At 42.2% G+C, this 18,154-nt stretch overlaps 1 protein-coding gene across 1 annotated transcript in view; it reads left to right on the top strand.

Annotated features, from left to right (window-relative positions):
* tmtc2b (transmembrane O-mannosyltransferase targeting cadherins 2b) overlaps positions 1-18,154 on the top strand; it is an 80,631-nt gene that overhangs the window by 19,723 nt on the left and 42,754 nt on the right. Inside the window, exon 2 of the mRNA XM_026366564.1 lies at positions 16,214-16,790. Within this exon, the coding sequence (XP_026222349.1) occupies positions 16,214-16,790 (577 nt within the window). The remainder of the gene's footprint in view (positions 1-16,213; positions 16,791-18,154) is intronic.

Below are 18,154 nucleotides of genomic sequence, written 5' to 3'. Positions count from 1 at the left end.
TATTTTGGTGAGAACTTGGCCCCTTCATTATGACACATTTGAATATTTACACTGAAAACCACCCTAAGGGCACTTGAGTGTCATTTTACACAGGTACTGATATGGGCAGTACATCAGAATGATGTTTAACGTGATGACTTTTTGCTAAATCCACTGTACCCTGAGTACAGCAGGTAAGAAACACACAAGGCGGTCTTGCTTTACTTCCCAGTTGTAGTTGCTGCTTTGGTTGATGCCTGAGTCATAATGACTAACTCTCAGTTTCACTCTATTGCATTATGTGGAGCTGTGCTTCTTTTTCAGGCAGCAGGTTCTTATCTCAAATTACATTTCATTACAGCACGGTATAATTGGGTTTAGTTAGGTTAATTGCTTTAATCATACTTTTAATATTTATATTCATGCTAATATTGCCTCCTACTTCTCAGTCTCCTCTTTTCTTTCTTAACTCCTGCGTGTTTGTCTGTGCGGTATGTTGGAAACAAAGCAGTCACGTTTAGCATGAACGCCGCATGTGTTTGGTTTTGGAATGAGCTCATTAAATGATGGTGTGCTAGAATGCAAGTCCCACTTGGGGTGGGGCAACCCTTCCGCCCCCCGCCCCCACCCGCCTCCTTGTTGTCGTCCAATGCTCCTGCTGCTGCTGCTGACTTTAAATGGAATCTGATTTGAAAGCTTGTGAATAATTCCCATGGGGTTGTGGTTTGTAGGTCATTGTGCCATTATGGTTTGTTCCTGGTCTGTCTGAGGGAGGATGTATGCATGTGTGCGAGTGCGTGTCTGGGTGTGTGCTGGTGGGGGAGGGGGAGCGGGAGCAGGGCACGGATGCGTCGTCTGCTCGCCTGGTCGTTTGCATCTCTCTCACCGTCCCGCTGTAGGTGGACTCAGAGTGAACTCACCCACCCCTTCAGGTTTGACCCACAAATCCTTTCCACTAGGCAACAAAGGGATTATGGAAGAAACAGACTAATCTGCTTTTGTGAATTTACTTATGCAAAGTGTTTGCCGCACAAGCCCTGGCATCATCCTAATCTTAGAGAGCAAAAAGATTTTTCAGATCTTCAGATATTTCATTATCCACAGCTGCTCTTTCTGTAGGACAAGAACACGCTGCAGCTCCAATCGGAGTGTTTTTTTTTTTAGTTTTAAGATAGTTGAGAGGGAACACTGGGCTTGTGAGGGGCCACCTGCAATAACAAATGACTCCCTAGTGTGTAGGAAGAAACTAAAAGCAGCACTTTGGATGATTTTTGTCTTGATTTATTAATATTCTGCATATGAGAACGGTGCGCGAAATAGAGCTGCAGGTGTTGGTGAAAGATGACAAATGCACCTTTTGCAAATGGCTTCCAAACCAATTAGATTCAGTAGCACATACCAGAAGTGACAGTTTGTTACTTGAACAACTGCTTGGAGAGCATGACTTTCCCCTCGCAATGGTATTTCTGGCTCGCACATCTCAAACATCTTTGATCTCTCCTTTCAGTTTATATCTGGATGTCGTGTCTTTATCTGCTGCTGGGGTGGGAGTGGAATGGTGATGAGTGAGGGGGGGCTGAGTGAGGATGAACTTATCACCTTGGCTTTGGCCGGACAAATTGGGTATACAGTGTTTCACCATAGCTGGCTCTGCTTCCCTTGTTTAAATGTTCCTGTCTTGATGATGTGATATGGTGTGTCCCAGGGCTAATTCAAACAGTCCAGAGAGAAATAAGTCCAGGGATTTGCTCCAGTAAAGGTTAGCATGGTGGAGTGGCTGGAAACAGATACAGTAAAAGCTTCTTGGCAGTAATCACATTATTGTTCCTCCTCAGACGTCCCCAGACATTTGGCAATTACCCTACATATTGTTTACTGTTCTGTAAAATGATAATTCCCCCCCTCTGCATTTGTCTGGATGATGAAAGATTGTGTGAAATCCTTGTTGGGTGATATTTATTTTAAAGGGAAGAGCTTTGATTCTGCACCACAGGAAGAACATGTGGGTAGCTTTGTGTTGTAGAACTGGATAGTGCTCCAGACCAGATCCCAGATGCTGGACTTGGGTGGTCACACCCATAGCAATGTCTGTTTACTGCCTCTTGTTTGTTAACTAAATATTGTTTCTATGTTTGCCTGGTTCTAGAAAAATCAATCCTACACAGCAGGGATGTTTAAGTGGTTGACCACACAAAGCCACTGGACTTTCATAGTGACATTTCCTCTCCAGATGTTCTAGTGATCTTCTCACCACCTCATTTTCCTCATTGTGTTCCAAGTGTGGATCTGATGGGTTTTTGTCCCCAGAGGACAGAACATCAGAGGATGAGGAGTCATAGCGTACTGCCATACTGGCCTGACTACAGGACAATAAGAAACTTTATCATACTTGTCCTCTTGGGAAATTTTCCATGAGAGGAGAAAATAGCCCTCAACCCTCACACTGGGGAGAAATGGGGAAAGACTCCACTAAACCTCTAGTATTGAGCATTTTCTGCAGGATATTTATTTATTTATTTTTCTCCTTCAGGAATTTCTTTTTTCCCGATGTAGCTTATCACCTTGTGCAAGACACCAGAAAGTCCTTTAGATCAAACTGGACCAACCAATGACTTTTAGGTTTAAGTCTAGAAAATACACTATAAATGGGCTTTAAAGCGATTCCATACCCTAACAACAGTGAGGCAACAAACAAATGAAAACATCTGCTGTTGGTGAATTCCCCCCAGTTACCCCAGTAGTTGGGGGGTTAACATTACCATTTTTTAAATAATAGAAAACTGTACTCTCAATCTTGATCTGGTAAATCTAATGTTTATGTAAATAACATAGAAACATAGAGACAATCACGTCTATTAGCTCTTAATGACTGTTGTCCATCAAAGGTTCAGACATGACCTGCTTGCACAAGCTGGACTTTCCCCGCTCTCCCAACTCTCTAGGAAATGACTGACCCACTGATGACTTGTTAATCTTGTTACTCACAATGTGAATGCCTGGTTTCACTGAATTGTTCATTTTATCACTTGGATGCTACCAAAAGGATAAAAAAAAAACCATGTCGTTTTCACAGCTGGGAGACATTAACTATCATATATTACAACATGGACACGCACTAACCTGTCCAACAGCAAAAACCATTCTCTGTGTTCCCGTTTATTTAACCTTATCTGAGCTCATTTCAAGCACGGCCTGATGCATGGAAACTGGGTTCCTGTTAAGCCTCTCGCTCACATCCAGGCCGCTTCCAGGCATCAATCACAGACCGTAACAAGCTGCTGAGTGCTGTTTGAGGCGTGCGTGTTTATGTGCTAGACATGCTCAGTGCTGATGGATACCTAGTGACAGTTGTGAGATATGGCCTGTTGGACATCCAGGACAGGAACTGTACTGTCTGATGTGCGTCGTCATGAGCCTGATGCTGTGAACACCCTCCTCTTGTGCTGTTAGCGGCCGATAATGCAGCTCCAAAGCCTCTTGTGTAAGAGACCAGGTCACTGAAGGCAGGAACAGGACAGGGGATGACGTAACTGTCCTTTCGGTCTTCCTTCCATTCTCCCCTGATCTCTGGTCTTAGGCACACAGAAGGTCAGCTACACTCCTCCTCTGACCCTGATTCCTTAAGGAAAGGTTTCCTGAGAAGAGTTACTGCCTGCTCCCTGCCCCCCTTTCGGTGCCCTGGAAACAGCACAGAGAGCAGCTGACACAGACGCTGAAGGGCCTGAGCTGCCTCCCTGGTTTTTTGATCTGATGAAGGACATGGCTCCATCTGTTTCCTGCTCTGAAGGGCTGCAGCATTGACAGTCAAAATGGATGAAGAAACAGAGGGATGAGTCATGGCTTTGTTCTTATGTTATGACAAGTGCTTCTGCTCGAGCGCGTGAGGCTGGAAATATTGTATTGTATTGACATGTTTGTTAAATGACTTCGAGGGGGGTTGTGTGTCAGGCATCATTATAAACAGCCAAACACTAGACGATTATGCTGACAACATTTCTGTCTAAAGCTGTTTACCAATTCAACATCACCATGTGTACTTAGCGGGGTTCCATTGTTTGCTCCATCAATAAACAAGCCAATTCAAAATGTAGGACACAAATACTTGCTGTGCTCCCCCCAGGAAGCCCTGTTCTTCTCAGGAATCTCTCCCCTTTCTTCCACCTTCATGCTCAAACCCATCCGTCTCCTTTCTCTGGCTCTGTCCTCTTGTCTGTCTTGCTCCAGCACCTGTCAGCTCCATTGTCCCCCCCAGAAGAAGAGTAAACCCATGTAGGCATGCTCCTGCGACCTTTTTCAATAGCAACCTCCCATCAGGGCGGGTGTCTTTGTTTCTTGAGCCTTTCTTACCAGGTTTTGGGGCAATCAGCAAGGGGGCATCCGTCCTCCAGTTGTGGGAGGCGTGGTGCTCGCTGCTTGCTGGGTGTGATAATGGACCACACATGGTTGTGCTCCATCGGCTCGCCAAGATTTGGGGCCTCGGCGGTGGGTTCTGCCTCCTCTTCTTCCAAGAAAGCACTCTTCTTCTCAGCCTTTTGTCTTGGCTCTTTTGCTATAGCTTGAGCTCTACCAGCCCCTTTGTCTTCTTATCTTGGGGCCCAGTGCCTCAGTGTCCACTCCCTCGTCTTTGTTCACTCCACCTACAGTATGCCACCAACAAGTATTCCAGAAATGCGATGAATGCAAGTACTTCTTCTGTCAGCATGAATGTGCCTGAGTATAGGGGGAAAAGGGGTTTTCGATTTTATGTTGTTTGCAAGATTTTAATGACAATTTGGATCGTTTATTGAGCTCAACAGATGATTTGGATGGATAAATGTAGTAAAAGAAATTCCATCATTGATTTCCTTCCTTCTAGAGAAAATTAAATTAGGTAAATGAGAATTAATTCTTGCTTATAGGAATTAACATGTTTCCCAAGTGAGCAATTGTTGTTAATGTGACGCAGCTCCTAAAACTTGCTCTAAATTAAATTCAAGTTATGACTGAATGAAAACCTCATGCACACCAGCATTGCAAACAACTCAGAAATACAGAGCAGACCTCAGTCCTGGCAGTCCCCAGTGGATTTACACTACACTGTACCCCCCATCACAGGCCACATGAATCCCAGAGATGATCAAACCTGTAGACATATTTATCATACTTGACTGAATTAGTGAACCCAACAAAACAGGCGTCAGAAGTCTGGATACTATTCTAAAAACGTAATATACGTCCCTCTGTCTCCACGTCCACTAACATGTCTGACTTTACATCCATAAATCTTTATATGCTGGGCTTATTAAGAGTCCTTTTTTTCTTTTTATCTGTGGAGTGGAGCTTTTTGATGTTTGACACACATGTCAGGGAGCTTTTTTTAGTCTTTCTTTCATTATATCAGAGGCCATGCTAATTTAGAAAACGTCTGTCAAGGTCTGTAGCAATTGTACCACCCTGACACTTTAATAACATTAGGATAATACAATAGGATGGTAATGATGTCAATTTAATGAAATCCCCATCCTTTCCTGACTAGGATTTCTTTGTAATGAGTTTAAAGTATAAAGGAGGTGTCATTTTATGTACCATATGAAATTAGTCACCAATTTTCTTAGGTTTACTGTATAAGTGGCATTAATTTGATCTGCACAGACCTGCAATAATAAAGTGTAGTATGCAGTTGCTAATAAAGGTCCACTCTAGGACACATGGCCCTTTGCTGTTTTGCCGCTAACCAGTAATGCAGTATGGGAAGACATCAAAGGGAAGTGGCTACCTCTTGGGCAGCCTTAACAAAGGCCTTGAAAAAACTTCTTTTTTTTTTTTAAGTTTAACTCATTCAGGTCACTATACTGCTGTAGTATTAGGTTTTTTAAGTATTGTTGGATTGAAGAAGTTAGATTCATTTCTAAATATTTGCCACATCCATGGATTATTTACAGCCTCCTTTACCCGTAACATCACATCTCGGTCATACCAAACTTTTATAACTCCTTATTAAAATAGCATGAGCTTCAAAACCTCTGAAGCCAATATTCTGCCCTTAGATTTATATTTCAGTATTACAGAGTTCATTCAATCTGAAAAATGCAGGTATATAATTTGTAATTCATCACTTATGTTTTGTTCTAGTAAACAATCAAACATTCTAAACCAAAAAAGTGAATATACGTTTCAACAGCCCCTGGGGCTGTGTCTCAGTTTCAACCCAAGCTTCTAAGGCCAGTGTTGAAATTGAGTAATTCTCCCAGTGGAGTCACGTGACTCTAATCACGTATACCAGCCACTTAGGAACAGGAAAACAAACGCTGCCGTGCCTTCCCTCGGGGCTGAGATAAGATTGCTGTTGTGTGATACCTGCTCACACTCAGACAAACACATCGATTACTGCTCACTTTATCTTATTCATTCTTTTCAGTTCATTCTACAGTAATTCAAAGCTAATTCTATGTTACTGACACCATACAGTAAATCTGACTTGTGCTTTTTTCTTTTTCTTTTTTTTTTTATCTCTTGTCTTGTGTTGTGTTGTGTTGTGTTGTGTTTTGTAAGCCAACCAGTGCCTTTGTTTTACGAATGGTTTTAGAAAATCCAATAGTGCTGACTGTTGTTGTATGTGTCGTATCTTAGTTTGGAATTCAATTCAACCCAACAATGGAAACTGAAGAAAATTGCCTCTGAATGTTATTGACTCAGAAAAAGAAGAAAACGATTAGATGGGGAAAGACTTTGGTAGTGCAATGACAGGAGTGACAATACCGTACAGAGAAAACATGTCGGCATTAGAGGAAACAATACTGATAATGGAGGAGTTTCCCATTTTTGTCCTTTACACCACACAAAGACTTATGATTAGATATACCTATGATATAGTAGATTGTACAAGGTCGTTGTGGGGAATTGAACTCATAATGTGAATACTTCTTTATGTGACTGAAATGTAGGACAAAGCTGTTGCAAGATAATCTGTGTATGACAATACAAAAGCAACTTATAGCTGACCAATATGTTTTTTTAATGTGTGTTTACTTATCTGATTTATGTATCTATATATTAGATATTCTGCACTCTCCAAATGGAAAACTAAATGAGGAAATCCAAAGTCCATAAAAAGCACTGGCACTGGTTACGGAGGTGCTGTGGTTTGTGTGATTTGGTGGCCATAAAGTTTCAAATGCGTAAATGAGCTCCTTTGCAAAAATGCAAATTGAGACCATGTGGAAGACAAAGCATGTAAAAACACGTAAGAGGCTATTTGGGTTCATCTCGTTGGTTTACAAGGTAGTGCCGTCTCACGCAATGGCAGTTGACACTAGATGTATTTAAGTTGGTTTAACAAGTTTCAGGTCACTGAGATGAGCCTGATATAAAGTTCTCATTCCTTGTTGTCTCTTTTTTTCATATTTTTAAGGAGACTTCATCTCCTTTGGTGGCATATGACAAATCCCTTAATACTAGTTTTCATTTTCAGTTTCAGTTAGAATAAATACCAGATTACCATTGTGACTAAACATGATTTAATCTCTGTATACCATGTCATACTGGGCCTGACTCCCTGAGAGCAAGCAAAAGTTAATGAGGCAACAATATCAGCTATACAGACCTGCATTAATCCAGTCTGTTATAGAAAAACTTGCGCTGAGGCCTGAAGGAAAACTTAAGCCTTCCCTTCACATCGACACGATGGGGGCTCTCTATCTTTGTGCAAGTTGGCTACATGTGCCTTCAATTAGGACCTCGAACTGGAGCACAAATGGGAGACCTTCAAAAAGGCTGGATTGGGAGTAGTGTGAGAACACTGGCCTGTTGTGATAGTGTCTAATGAGATCACTCAGAGCTGCATCATCCTTATATGCTGCCATTCATTAATATAATGATTCTTTGTGTATGAGCATGTGGGTGTCCTAATTCACCAAATAAGCTTTCATGCTGTCTTCTGGTTGCTGGGTTGTAGTGCACAGGGAGAAGCGGCAAAAAGTCAGCTTTAGAGGCTTATAGGAAGCTAATGACCTATTTCATCCGAGCAAAGAGCAAGGAAATTAGAAGCTCTCGTTCTTCTAGTTTCCATTTTGTCTGTCTTTGTTTTATTCTGCTAGGGAGCTTTAGCAGAATGGTTCTCTGTCAAATGTGGTTGTATTTGATTGATTTCACAGGGCCTCTAGAAAATAGCCACTAATCACAGTGCCTGCAGCATCTTCATATTTAAACAGAAGAGGCTTATTGCCATGAGGAGAACTGGGACAAGACACAGCTGTTTCAAATGCTGAAGATATAAGATGGTCAGGGCACTAAAGATGTCTTCTCCTTTCTGCTCCGCTGGCATTCTCAAAGTCTCTTCCTGCACTTAAGCCCCCGTGCAATAAACATCAGTGAGCAGAGACCTATGCAGCCATGTGCCATGATTCAAGCTCATCCTTCAGGGCTGCTGTGCCTCGTAAAGCTCCTCCATGCAAAAAGGTTTGGAAGAAGGATGAGAAAACGTTGAACCCATGATCCATTCAGTCGGGTTGCTTTTCTGCATATACATCTGAACTCTGCCTTGCACAGGAATTTTCCATCTTACAGTGCTGGTCCCATCCATCTGGTGCAGGTCTTGCTGAACCCCTTCGTAGGTCAACATTCTCCGAACCCAAACCCCAAACCAGAATGCTTAAACAGCCCAGTGGTGGGCCATGCCGCTTGGGTTTGCACGCAACGCAGCCACAAGCTCAAGAAGAGTAGCCTGTCCCTGCAATGATCTCGTACCATTTAAAAGGGAAGCACTCCAAACACAAGAGGAGGAACAAATCAAACACTTTTATTACCACATGGCTGAAAAGGTCAGAGTGTGACAAAAGCCCTCCTGTTGTGAGTAGGAATGCTGTGAAGTGGCCCCCTCCAAACATAGTCTGGGTAACCACTGCAGCATTAGACATGGGTCTGGCTGAGGGGGAAACATGAAGGTAGGACGGGTTTGAGAACAAAGACTTTGTTCTTGATTTCTTGTTGGGCTGTGACGTTTATTTAATAAAACTTGTTTGAATGTTTGTTAAATGTTCCAGTTTAGGGCATTAAAAAGGAATAACTGAGGAATATTTTGTTCTCAATTTGGTGACCATGTATATATTAATAAAGTTCATTACAGTAAAGTAAAGTAAAGTAAAGTAAAATATAATACTTTCTCTTGTGAATCTAACAAAACCCCATTTTTATCATTCGCTTAAGTCCTGCACTGATCTACTGTACCTTTGTCTCGTTGTGTTTCCATGAAACATTATAGGCTTCTCCATCTTTAAATCTTTTTACCTTATTTATCTATATTTTTGCTATAATTGAAGAATTAGAAGCTGTAGGTCTAAAGTTCAGCGGTTTGCCTGTTTGGTTGTTGGGCTCGCAGGTCAATGTAAGGTTCATACTTGAATGTCACCCTCAAGGAGTGAAGTAACTCTTGTGAAGACTATCTGAACCTCAGCAGTGGAAAGATTTTACCTATAAAGAAGAGGTGATGCTTTTGTAAAGCTGTTCACATATGCACTCTGAACAATGTCTAAGGTCAGTCCCGGACATTGTGGAGGGTTGTGCATTTACACATAAAGCACACAGCAGTGCTCGAGGAAACTGTTCGTTTGGTTTCGGGGTTAGGGGGGTAATCACTTTGTGGAGCGTGCGGGAGGAAGAACGTGACACAAAAAGTGTTTTGTTTACAGCCCATCGAAGTAGTACTACGTACTTAATTAATTAGGTATAACAACATACTAAATTTTGTGCTATGTATATAGCTCTAGTTTCCTGCAGGAGAGAAATGCACCAGAAAGAATGATAAATATTTCCGATAATTTCTGGTGCTGTGCTGAGTGGACAGACTGAAAGAGAAGATCCTATCTTATGCTGTGTGTGGATTACCTGCTGTTTTCGCATATGAGCTACATTGACTTTGTACTAGGTGACTTGAAGAATAAAGTCTAAGTAATCTCAAAGATGACTAAAATAGACATTTGTGTTCTCACATGCAGCCCACTGGGGTAAAGTCTGGGGCTCAGGCTGCCAGTGCATGTGTGAAAGCAGCTTTGGGCGACCTGTTAAAGGTAGAGGTAGTGCCAGATACAAAGCAACAGTTTCAGTCCGCTTAGAAGAAAAGAGAGAAGAGTTAGTGCTTGAGAAAGAGAAGGATATGTGTGTGTGTGTGTGTGAGAGAGAGAGAGAAAGAAAGAAAGAGGCCTACAGGGGTGACCAAGCAGCTCTTAGCTGTCTTGCCACAGCCCCACACTTGCTGACAGATTTATTGGATACAATAATCAGTGTACTATATCACCCGGCTCTCTGCGAGGGTAGCTCCTGTAATTGGCTGCTACACCTGAAATCGACTGAACATGTGACTTTCTAGGTAATGTAGTTTGAAGGGTCCGGACAGCCTTTGGACGGAGATTAAAGAGTCTGTTGTCTCTTAACATTGAAGACCAGCGATTGAATGAACTGAAGTCGTGTAGTTGCACAGCTGGATTGTTCATTCTTTAAATCAATATCATATGTGTAAGTGTTGAAAAGATTTTCATGTCTAGTTGGTCAACAGTTGTTTGAAAAAAATATATATATATATATATAAAATATTGATAGATTTGAAGAAAGCTTTAAGACAGTTGCCACTGGCAGACACCAGAGAATTGAGCTGGACTCCACATCATGGTCCTGGTTTCCAGGATTCCTGCTATGTTCAAGTCAACCTGCTTAGTTGACTGGATAAAAGTGTGGCTCACTGGTTAGTTTGCCGGCTGGTTAAATTCTGGTAATCAGCATTCAGCCTAGGTCTTAGTGTGCCCATCCCTACAGCACAAAGAGCTGATCAGGGATGCTAGACAGCAGGCATGGGTGTTCACTGACCTAAAACACTCTGGGCGAGCTTGCCCTGCTCCAGACTCAGTGTCTCAGTGTCCCAGTGTTTGCTTGTCTACTGTGCCATGAAATGGACTGAGTGTGTATGATTGTGCCAGTGGAGAAATGCAAATACTCTCCCTGAGGGGAACCTCTTCCACTTAGCTAGGGAGTGCTGCTGGGTGAACTGGACACAGTGATGCATGTTGCACTTTGAAAAACACTTTGATCCCTTTTAGTGAGCCTTTAGACTCAACATTTTCAGAAAAGACTGAGGCAGCAGATTCTATGTTTATACAGCGATTTTATTTTTAACAAATGGGAAGCTGTTCTTGATCAATGGACATACACTAAATTGCAACGTGAGACAGTGTGCTGTCAAGTCAAGATATTTCCACAATCAGAGTCATCATTACAATAATTCTCAGGTTTGTTGTCACAGGCTTAAACCTTTGTTTAGACTCACTTTGTTCTAATATTATATCAAATATAATTATATTAGCAGTAACGACATAAACTGATACAGAGTGCAAAGATATTGAAGGCCAGAATTGTTTGTTGGGAGTAAAGAGGAGATTCGGCCTAATTTCCATAGTCCCTGACCTTTATTGTGATTTTCCATTGCCAGTATAACGTACATCCTAACTCCCCTGTCTTTTATCAATTACAGTAATGGAGCAAAGCATCACAGTTAACAGCTAGCTCCTTCTTAACACCCTCTTAATTTGCTTCTAGATGAATCCATACCAGTAAAACGAAAATAAATTGCAGAACTCCGCAATTCAAACATATTTAAAATAGCTTAATTTGATGGAAAAATGTTTATGAAGATATTGTTGTTCAAAAAAATACTAAGGTTCTGTGTAAAAAAGAACATTCAGTGTTGTTTTCAATGGTCCTAGGGGCAGTTTTCCTTTATTAGGAGCTTTTAGGCTTACTAATCGCATATGTCAGATGGAAGAAAGCAGCCATTCATTCTTGATAATAGGGATTTTACGGCAGCCTCCGTGGTGGTGTGTTGGTTTAACTGAGCTACCCCACAACCACTCGCTCTGTTTGTTCTCTCTAGCCTCTTCTTTCATTCACTGTACTGCCCTCTTGTTAAAGATAAAATGTCAAAACATTCTGACACTGAGAGTTTTACTGTTACTTGAACATACAGAAATGGGACAGGTTTAAATTTAAGACTTTTTTCTTCATACAATATTGATCAGGAGAGAAAATGTGGTTTTACATTTTACCTTGTTTGGCAGGTATTACAGGGGTCTCACAGAACTAAATGTCCCCTCTCTCCTTTAGGAAATTCTGCTTCCTCATCTTTGTGTTTTTTTTATCTCCATCAGCCCATTTTACATTAATAATTACTATAATAATAATTACTATATTCAAATGAGCTTTTTTGGGAGATTGCTTTTCTGAGGCTCCAAATATATTAACAAGAGCACCCTGAGGCCAGACTGAGGCATTGCTTTTATTATTCTTTTCATGGAAAGCTTTGAGAGAAGAAAGACTAGTACTTTCTTAAACACTCTATTAATAATATGCAGTTGATACAACAGTTTAGTAAAGAATATCTCTTCTCAGTTACAGAGAAATAAGTTTTTTTTTTTCATATGAGCAGTGAAGGTACTGTCTTTAATGACCTGCTAGCGTGCCCATGGGAAGAAACATTAGACAAAAGAGCTTGCCGGAAACACTAAGCGGACTACCCCCGTGTCTCTGTGGGCAGTCTAAAAATACCACTGCGTTTCTTTCAGATATTGAAGCTGGGTGATGACATCTAGTTGGCAGACCTACGATCACTTTCCCCAAACTCCTACCAGAGTTGATTGTCTTTTCACATGCTGTCACAAATAGAAATCTTTTAAAGCCTCGTGTTTTAAAAGGCTGACTTTCTCTTCAGTGCTGCGGCATCCAAACTGTGCGCTGGTTTGTTCCTACTTATGTGACTCACTGTGGAATGAATGTGGATATTATTAATTATTCTCATGTGGACAGAATCGCACACACACTTTTAGGGGAACAGGTTCAACTGCAAGGATGCAATGGATTCGGCTGATACATGCAAAACATTTACTAGTGAAATTTCAAATTTTACTCAAAGTCGTTCTGTTTTTAATCGTCACTCAAACCATTTTCTAAAATTAAAGTCGGTGTTGAGTCAGTTTGCTGACATATTTTCAGTCATGCAAAGCAACTAGGATTTGGTCAGACGGCTGCATTTCACTCACAGCCTCATCTTAAATTCATTGAGCGGTAAAGAGAAAATCCTGATGATATATCCATGGTTTTCAATCTCTTTTCTAATAACCAGCTCCTATGTGCACCACTGCTTATATTCCCTTCCCCACAAAGCCAATCAATCTTCAAGTCTAGATAGTCTTTTGGATCTTATAGTCTTACAGTCGATGGGCTTGGCACATTATAAGCAGAACTGTTCCAGGGCTGAAGAGGTTACCTCTCACATGATTATTTCTCAGCTGAGGAGAGAAGGTGACAGCAGGAGCGTTTTTCAGTGAAATGCTTTTGAACTCAGCAAACGCAAAAGGCGTTCCAGATATGCCATTGTAGGAAACTGATTTTACACCATGTTTAAACATCTACAATTATGTGTAAGCACATATTTTGCATCAGATGTTAATTTATGCAAAGTATAAATTAAGCAAATAAAGAATTACAAAAGTTTGGCTCAAAAGAAAAACTAAATTTGATCACAAACAAAGGGAAAGTTACACATTTCACAGCCTGTTGACAAACCGGGAACAGTTGCAGAAGAAAGGGTCTGTTGTAGGGTCTGTGCTTACTGAAGCGGTGTTCAAGTGAAAGTGATCTTTTTTGTGAAGCTGTGAGAAGAGTTAGTCAGGCCTTTGCTATGAACACGAGACGCTGTGAGAAGTCTTTGTTTTCTGTCTCTCTTCTCCTCAAAATCACACTTTCGCCTTGGTGAAAAACAGTCAGCACAGGAACATTTCACCACAGTTGTTCCAATGAATGCTATTGTGTACCGCATAATGAGTACAGTATACATGCAAGCTTTTCATAATAGCCTTATCCTTCTTGCTAAATACATACTTCATCTATATAAGGCAACTAGCTCTTACTTAAATATTCAATATTTCTGACTTGTGACAGATTGAAGCACATGATTAAAGAGCAGATGACCAAGAGAATGATAGGAGGTAGATATGTTTTTCAGAGCCTTCTTTTGTCATCGCCACACGATCCCCTCGTTTGTTTGGGAGTCCGTGCTCAGGCTGGCAGTCGGGGAGGGAGGAATGTGCTCCCGGCTAAAAAAGGGTTTCAGTGCACAGAGAGGTTCCTCTTTGCAAAGACATAATCCTCCTCTTGAGCTGACCTTTTAGATGATAAATTGTAGGGTCGGGTGATGATGATGGTGATGATGGTGATGAAGACCTGCAGTGGAATGATGTCTCACTGTAGACTGGGAAGACTCGCAGTGCCTTGTTGCACTATATGTGCTCGAATGAGTCCTCGCACAGCGGGTTAAGAGGTCACACGCGGCTCTTTCTGTGCCTGTGTGACATTTAAGAAGAGGTGAACCTCATGCACAGCAACTCAGGAACCCAAGGCCATAAACGCAGTGGGCTTTTGACTGACTTGCAGTGGGTTTTGTCTGCGCTTTGCTGCCAGAAAAGTCTGGTGTGGTTTTGAGGCAATATGGAGCGTATTGGGCCTTGCTGGCTCCATTGCACTGTTCAATGGAAAAAGAGTGCACTTGTCTACAAAAAGGCTTTGAGATGTAATTGAACCATAATGCTTCTTATGTGAGAGTGTTGTGGTGGGATGAAGATCTCACTTGACAAATGGGCCAGAGAAAATAAACTGGCATATCTGAGTCATGAAGTAGACAGTTGGGCTACTGAATCTAAAGCCTGCTGGTTGAGAGCTGGAGCCTTCGTCAGTCTGACTCAAGAAGGTAGAGAAACACAATCAGTCGAGCGCTGAGGTATTTCTGTTTCTATTTCGATATCCCAGCTGATTATTCCTGTGCCCCTTCCAACATCCTGAGGCCAGGTGCTATTTATTTCCCTTAGAAACCACATTTTGTGATTTTAATGAATGCCACAATCCCTACTGCACCAAACTCCCCATGAGATTTCTGCTATTGAGAGGTGGCACTTGTTCAGCAGACTCTTGCCAAGGTAAAGTGTTATGCTTAAGAACCTCGAAACAGCTGAGGAAGCACTTCATTACTCTTGAGTCAAGCGTTTTGTTTTGTTTTTTTAATCCTTTTTGGTACCTTTATATTTCTCACATTTATGTTTTTGTAAACACTTTTCTCTTTTAATTGTGCTGTTTTAGATGCCATCACTTCTCCACTCATCTCTCCTTGCGCTAATTGAGCGTGTTAGTTGTGACTGCTGCGAGGACACGCTGCAACCTGGTGCACTTGGCTCGTTAGCACGCGTCGTGTCCCATCTATCACGCTTTTAATTACCGCACCTCTGTTTCGCTTTTGCCAAGCGCATTCTCTCGGCGGCGTGTGTCGTCCTGTCGCCACTCTTGCTTCCCGGTGAAAACCAGCAGAGGCCCATCACCTTGTCAGACACTTTGTGAAGCAGCAGAAAAGGCAGGAAGGACATTAAACATTATGGAGGCAGAAACGTGGCTTTCTTTCCCCCCTGCTGTTTGCCCCCCACTACAGCCTCTGACACACACAGCTTGGAGCTGATGTAGCAGCATTAGGTTAGGTCATGCAGGTTCATCCCTGACAGAGGGGAAGCCTCTTACTTAGAAGCGGTGCTTGTCAGGAGAAGCTGCAGAAAGCACACACTTAGAGTTTAGAAATGTCCTTAAACATGGAGCTACCTCCTTATCTGTTTTTGCACCACAGTTACTTTGTCCTCTGAATTTCATCAGAGCCGCCATGTTGATTGTCACCACTGGTCGTCGTCTCTCTGAGCCGCATTTTGCCAACATGGCGTTCCCCTTCTGCGTGCTTGTATTTGTTTGTGGTTAAGGGTGTGGTGCTCTTTCTTAATCCCCAAGTCCACAGCTGTAAGAGCTGGAGCTGTGGTGGCAAAGCTGCCCAGAGCTTCATGCTCACCCTTTTGATTGTATGTTTGTGAATGCCACACTCTTGGGGTAAAGCTGCAAGGAAATGCGAAGTTTCAGTTCGCGGCAGCCTGTTATGAAGCTTTTTCTGCTTAGATTGCACTGGGGAAAAAATAGCTGTACATCCTCCTCGGAGAATCTGCAGCGCGTGTGGCAGGGAGAGTAAGTGGTCAGGCAGCGAAGCTGTGTGACATTAAGTGAATGGATAAAAATGTCAGTGTTCAGTACTGCATCAAATATTAACAGGATCTGTCCATCCACACTGTGTAGTTAATGTTTTTTTTTTTTTTACCCAGAAGTCCTTTTCTAACATTTCTTGTTCTCTTTACAGCCGTGCAATCAAGACTAATCAGGACCTGCTTCCAGAGACCCCCTGGACAAACATCTTCTATGATGACTTCTGGGGCACTTTACTCACGCACAGTGGCAGCCATAAGTCTTACCGACCTCTCTGCACCCTCTCCTTCCGCCTCAACTATGCCGTGGGTGGGCTGGAGCCCTGGGGTTACCACCTGGTTAATGTGGCCTTCCACGGAGCTGTGACAGGTCTGTTTACCTCTCTGGCTCGCCTGCTGCTTGGAGGAGGCCTGTGGAGCTTGATAGCCGGCCTGCTTTTCGCCTCTCACCCCATTCACACTGAGGCGGTAGCGGGCGTCGTGGGGCGGGCGGACGAAGGTGCCGCCATGTTCTTCTTGCTGTCCCTACTGTGCTACGTACGCCACTGTAAGCTGCGGGGCCGTGCTGGACCCTGGCGACTCGTGGTGTGGTTCCTGGGCAGCCTGGGCTGCGCTGCTTGCAGCATGTTGTGGAAGGAGCTGGGAGTGACGGTCCTGGCTGTGTCTGCGCTGTATGACATCTGTGTTTTCCACAAGCTCAAACTGCGACAAGTCATCATGCTCCTCTACAAGGTAAACACTTTGTTTGGGCTGTGATGCTGCTTTTTTTCTGGCAGATTTCATGATAAGCTGATATATATTGTCTGTGTACATATTGTTTGCTTTTCATCCCGATGTAATTTGAAAAACATTTGCCAGTGTGTGCACAGCTGTGTCATTCTGGTGAGATTGTTGTGTTTCCCATTAAATGCAAGGAAACACATATTGGACAGGAATGCAAACTTTTTCCTGGAGAGTCTGTGCACAATAAACATTCAGAAATGATGTTTTATGGCTATAACTACGTTTACTCATTAGCTATTTATGGCTAAACTAAAATTAATACTTCTGACCAGGGCGCTGTATATTATTATTAACACTTTTAGCTTCAGGACAAAACTGATTTAATTTGTAACAGCGTTTGTCTCAGAAGGAAATTAGTCTGTTGCACGTTTTGGGTCTTACACTAGAACTCTGTCTGTTTCATGTGGCTGCACCTTCAACAATTAGATTATTTTCTTCTCCCTCTCAGACATTCAAATTACGAACCTGTTTAGTCAGTAAGAAGTCAATTAAACAACACTTAGTGTGAGAATGGGCCTAATTACTCATCAACCCATTATTTTGTGATCAGTAATGTCCTCATAAAACATAATGATGAAAAGTGGGTTGTTTGCCACATGTTAGGCATTAGCATTAGTACAACTCGCTTTGTGCACATGTCTAAGGAGTTTTACTCCTTGTGCGTACTGTATATGTGTTTTGTGTGTGTGTGTGTTTGCTTGTACAGTATATTCACATTGTACACAGGGAAAGAAAAACAAAAAACATATTTCAATATGAATCACTGACATAACAGAAAGCGATGGCCATTTCACATTTTCTTGTTGATCTTGAAGCATTTAGCCAGTAAGAAACCTTTTTCTCCAGCAGCTCCCGTCACATGCATTTACTGTTTGCTGTATCGTCAGTGTGACATGCGTGACTTTCTAGCCTTCATAACAAATTCCAAAATACATGTTCACGACTGTGACTAAAAGGGAGGTTATCTGGCACAGCAGGAACAACACTTTAAGAAAAAGCATGGTATGCAGTGAGGGCTGGAGGCCAACAGTTCAAAGATAGAAACAAGGAGAGAAAGTGATTTAATTCAAGAGTACATCTAGCTCCTATCTTTTAGTGCTCAGCATAGTGTAAAAATGAAGAGTGAGGGCCTCCGCTGTCATCTTCTCCACGCTGTCCTCTCATGATTTAAGCCTTATCTGGCTCTGTGTCCTCTGGAGTATGGCCCATCCATTGGCAAACGGAGACAGGACTTCTAATAGCTTGTCAGGCATGGCTAGACTACAGAGGAAACAGGGCCATAAGGGCCGAAGGAGATGATGCTTCATAGCTGA

The sequence above is a fragment of the Anabas testudineus genome, chromosome 6 (genome assembly GCF_900324465.2).
Source record: "Anabas testudineus chromosome 6, fAnaTes1.2, whole genome shotgun sequence".
Lineage (NCBI taxonomy): Eukaryota > Metazoa > Chordata > Actinopteri > Anabantiformes > Anabantidae > Anabas > Anabas testudineus.
The sequence above is the reverse complement of the archived record's forward strand: the minus strand, read 5'-3'. Positions and strand labels throughout refer to the sequence as shown.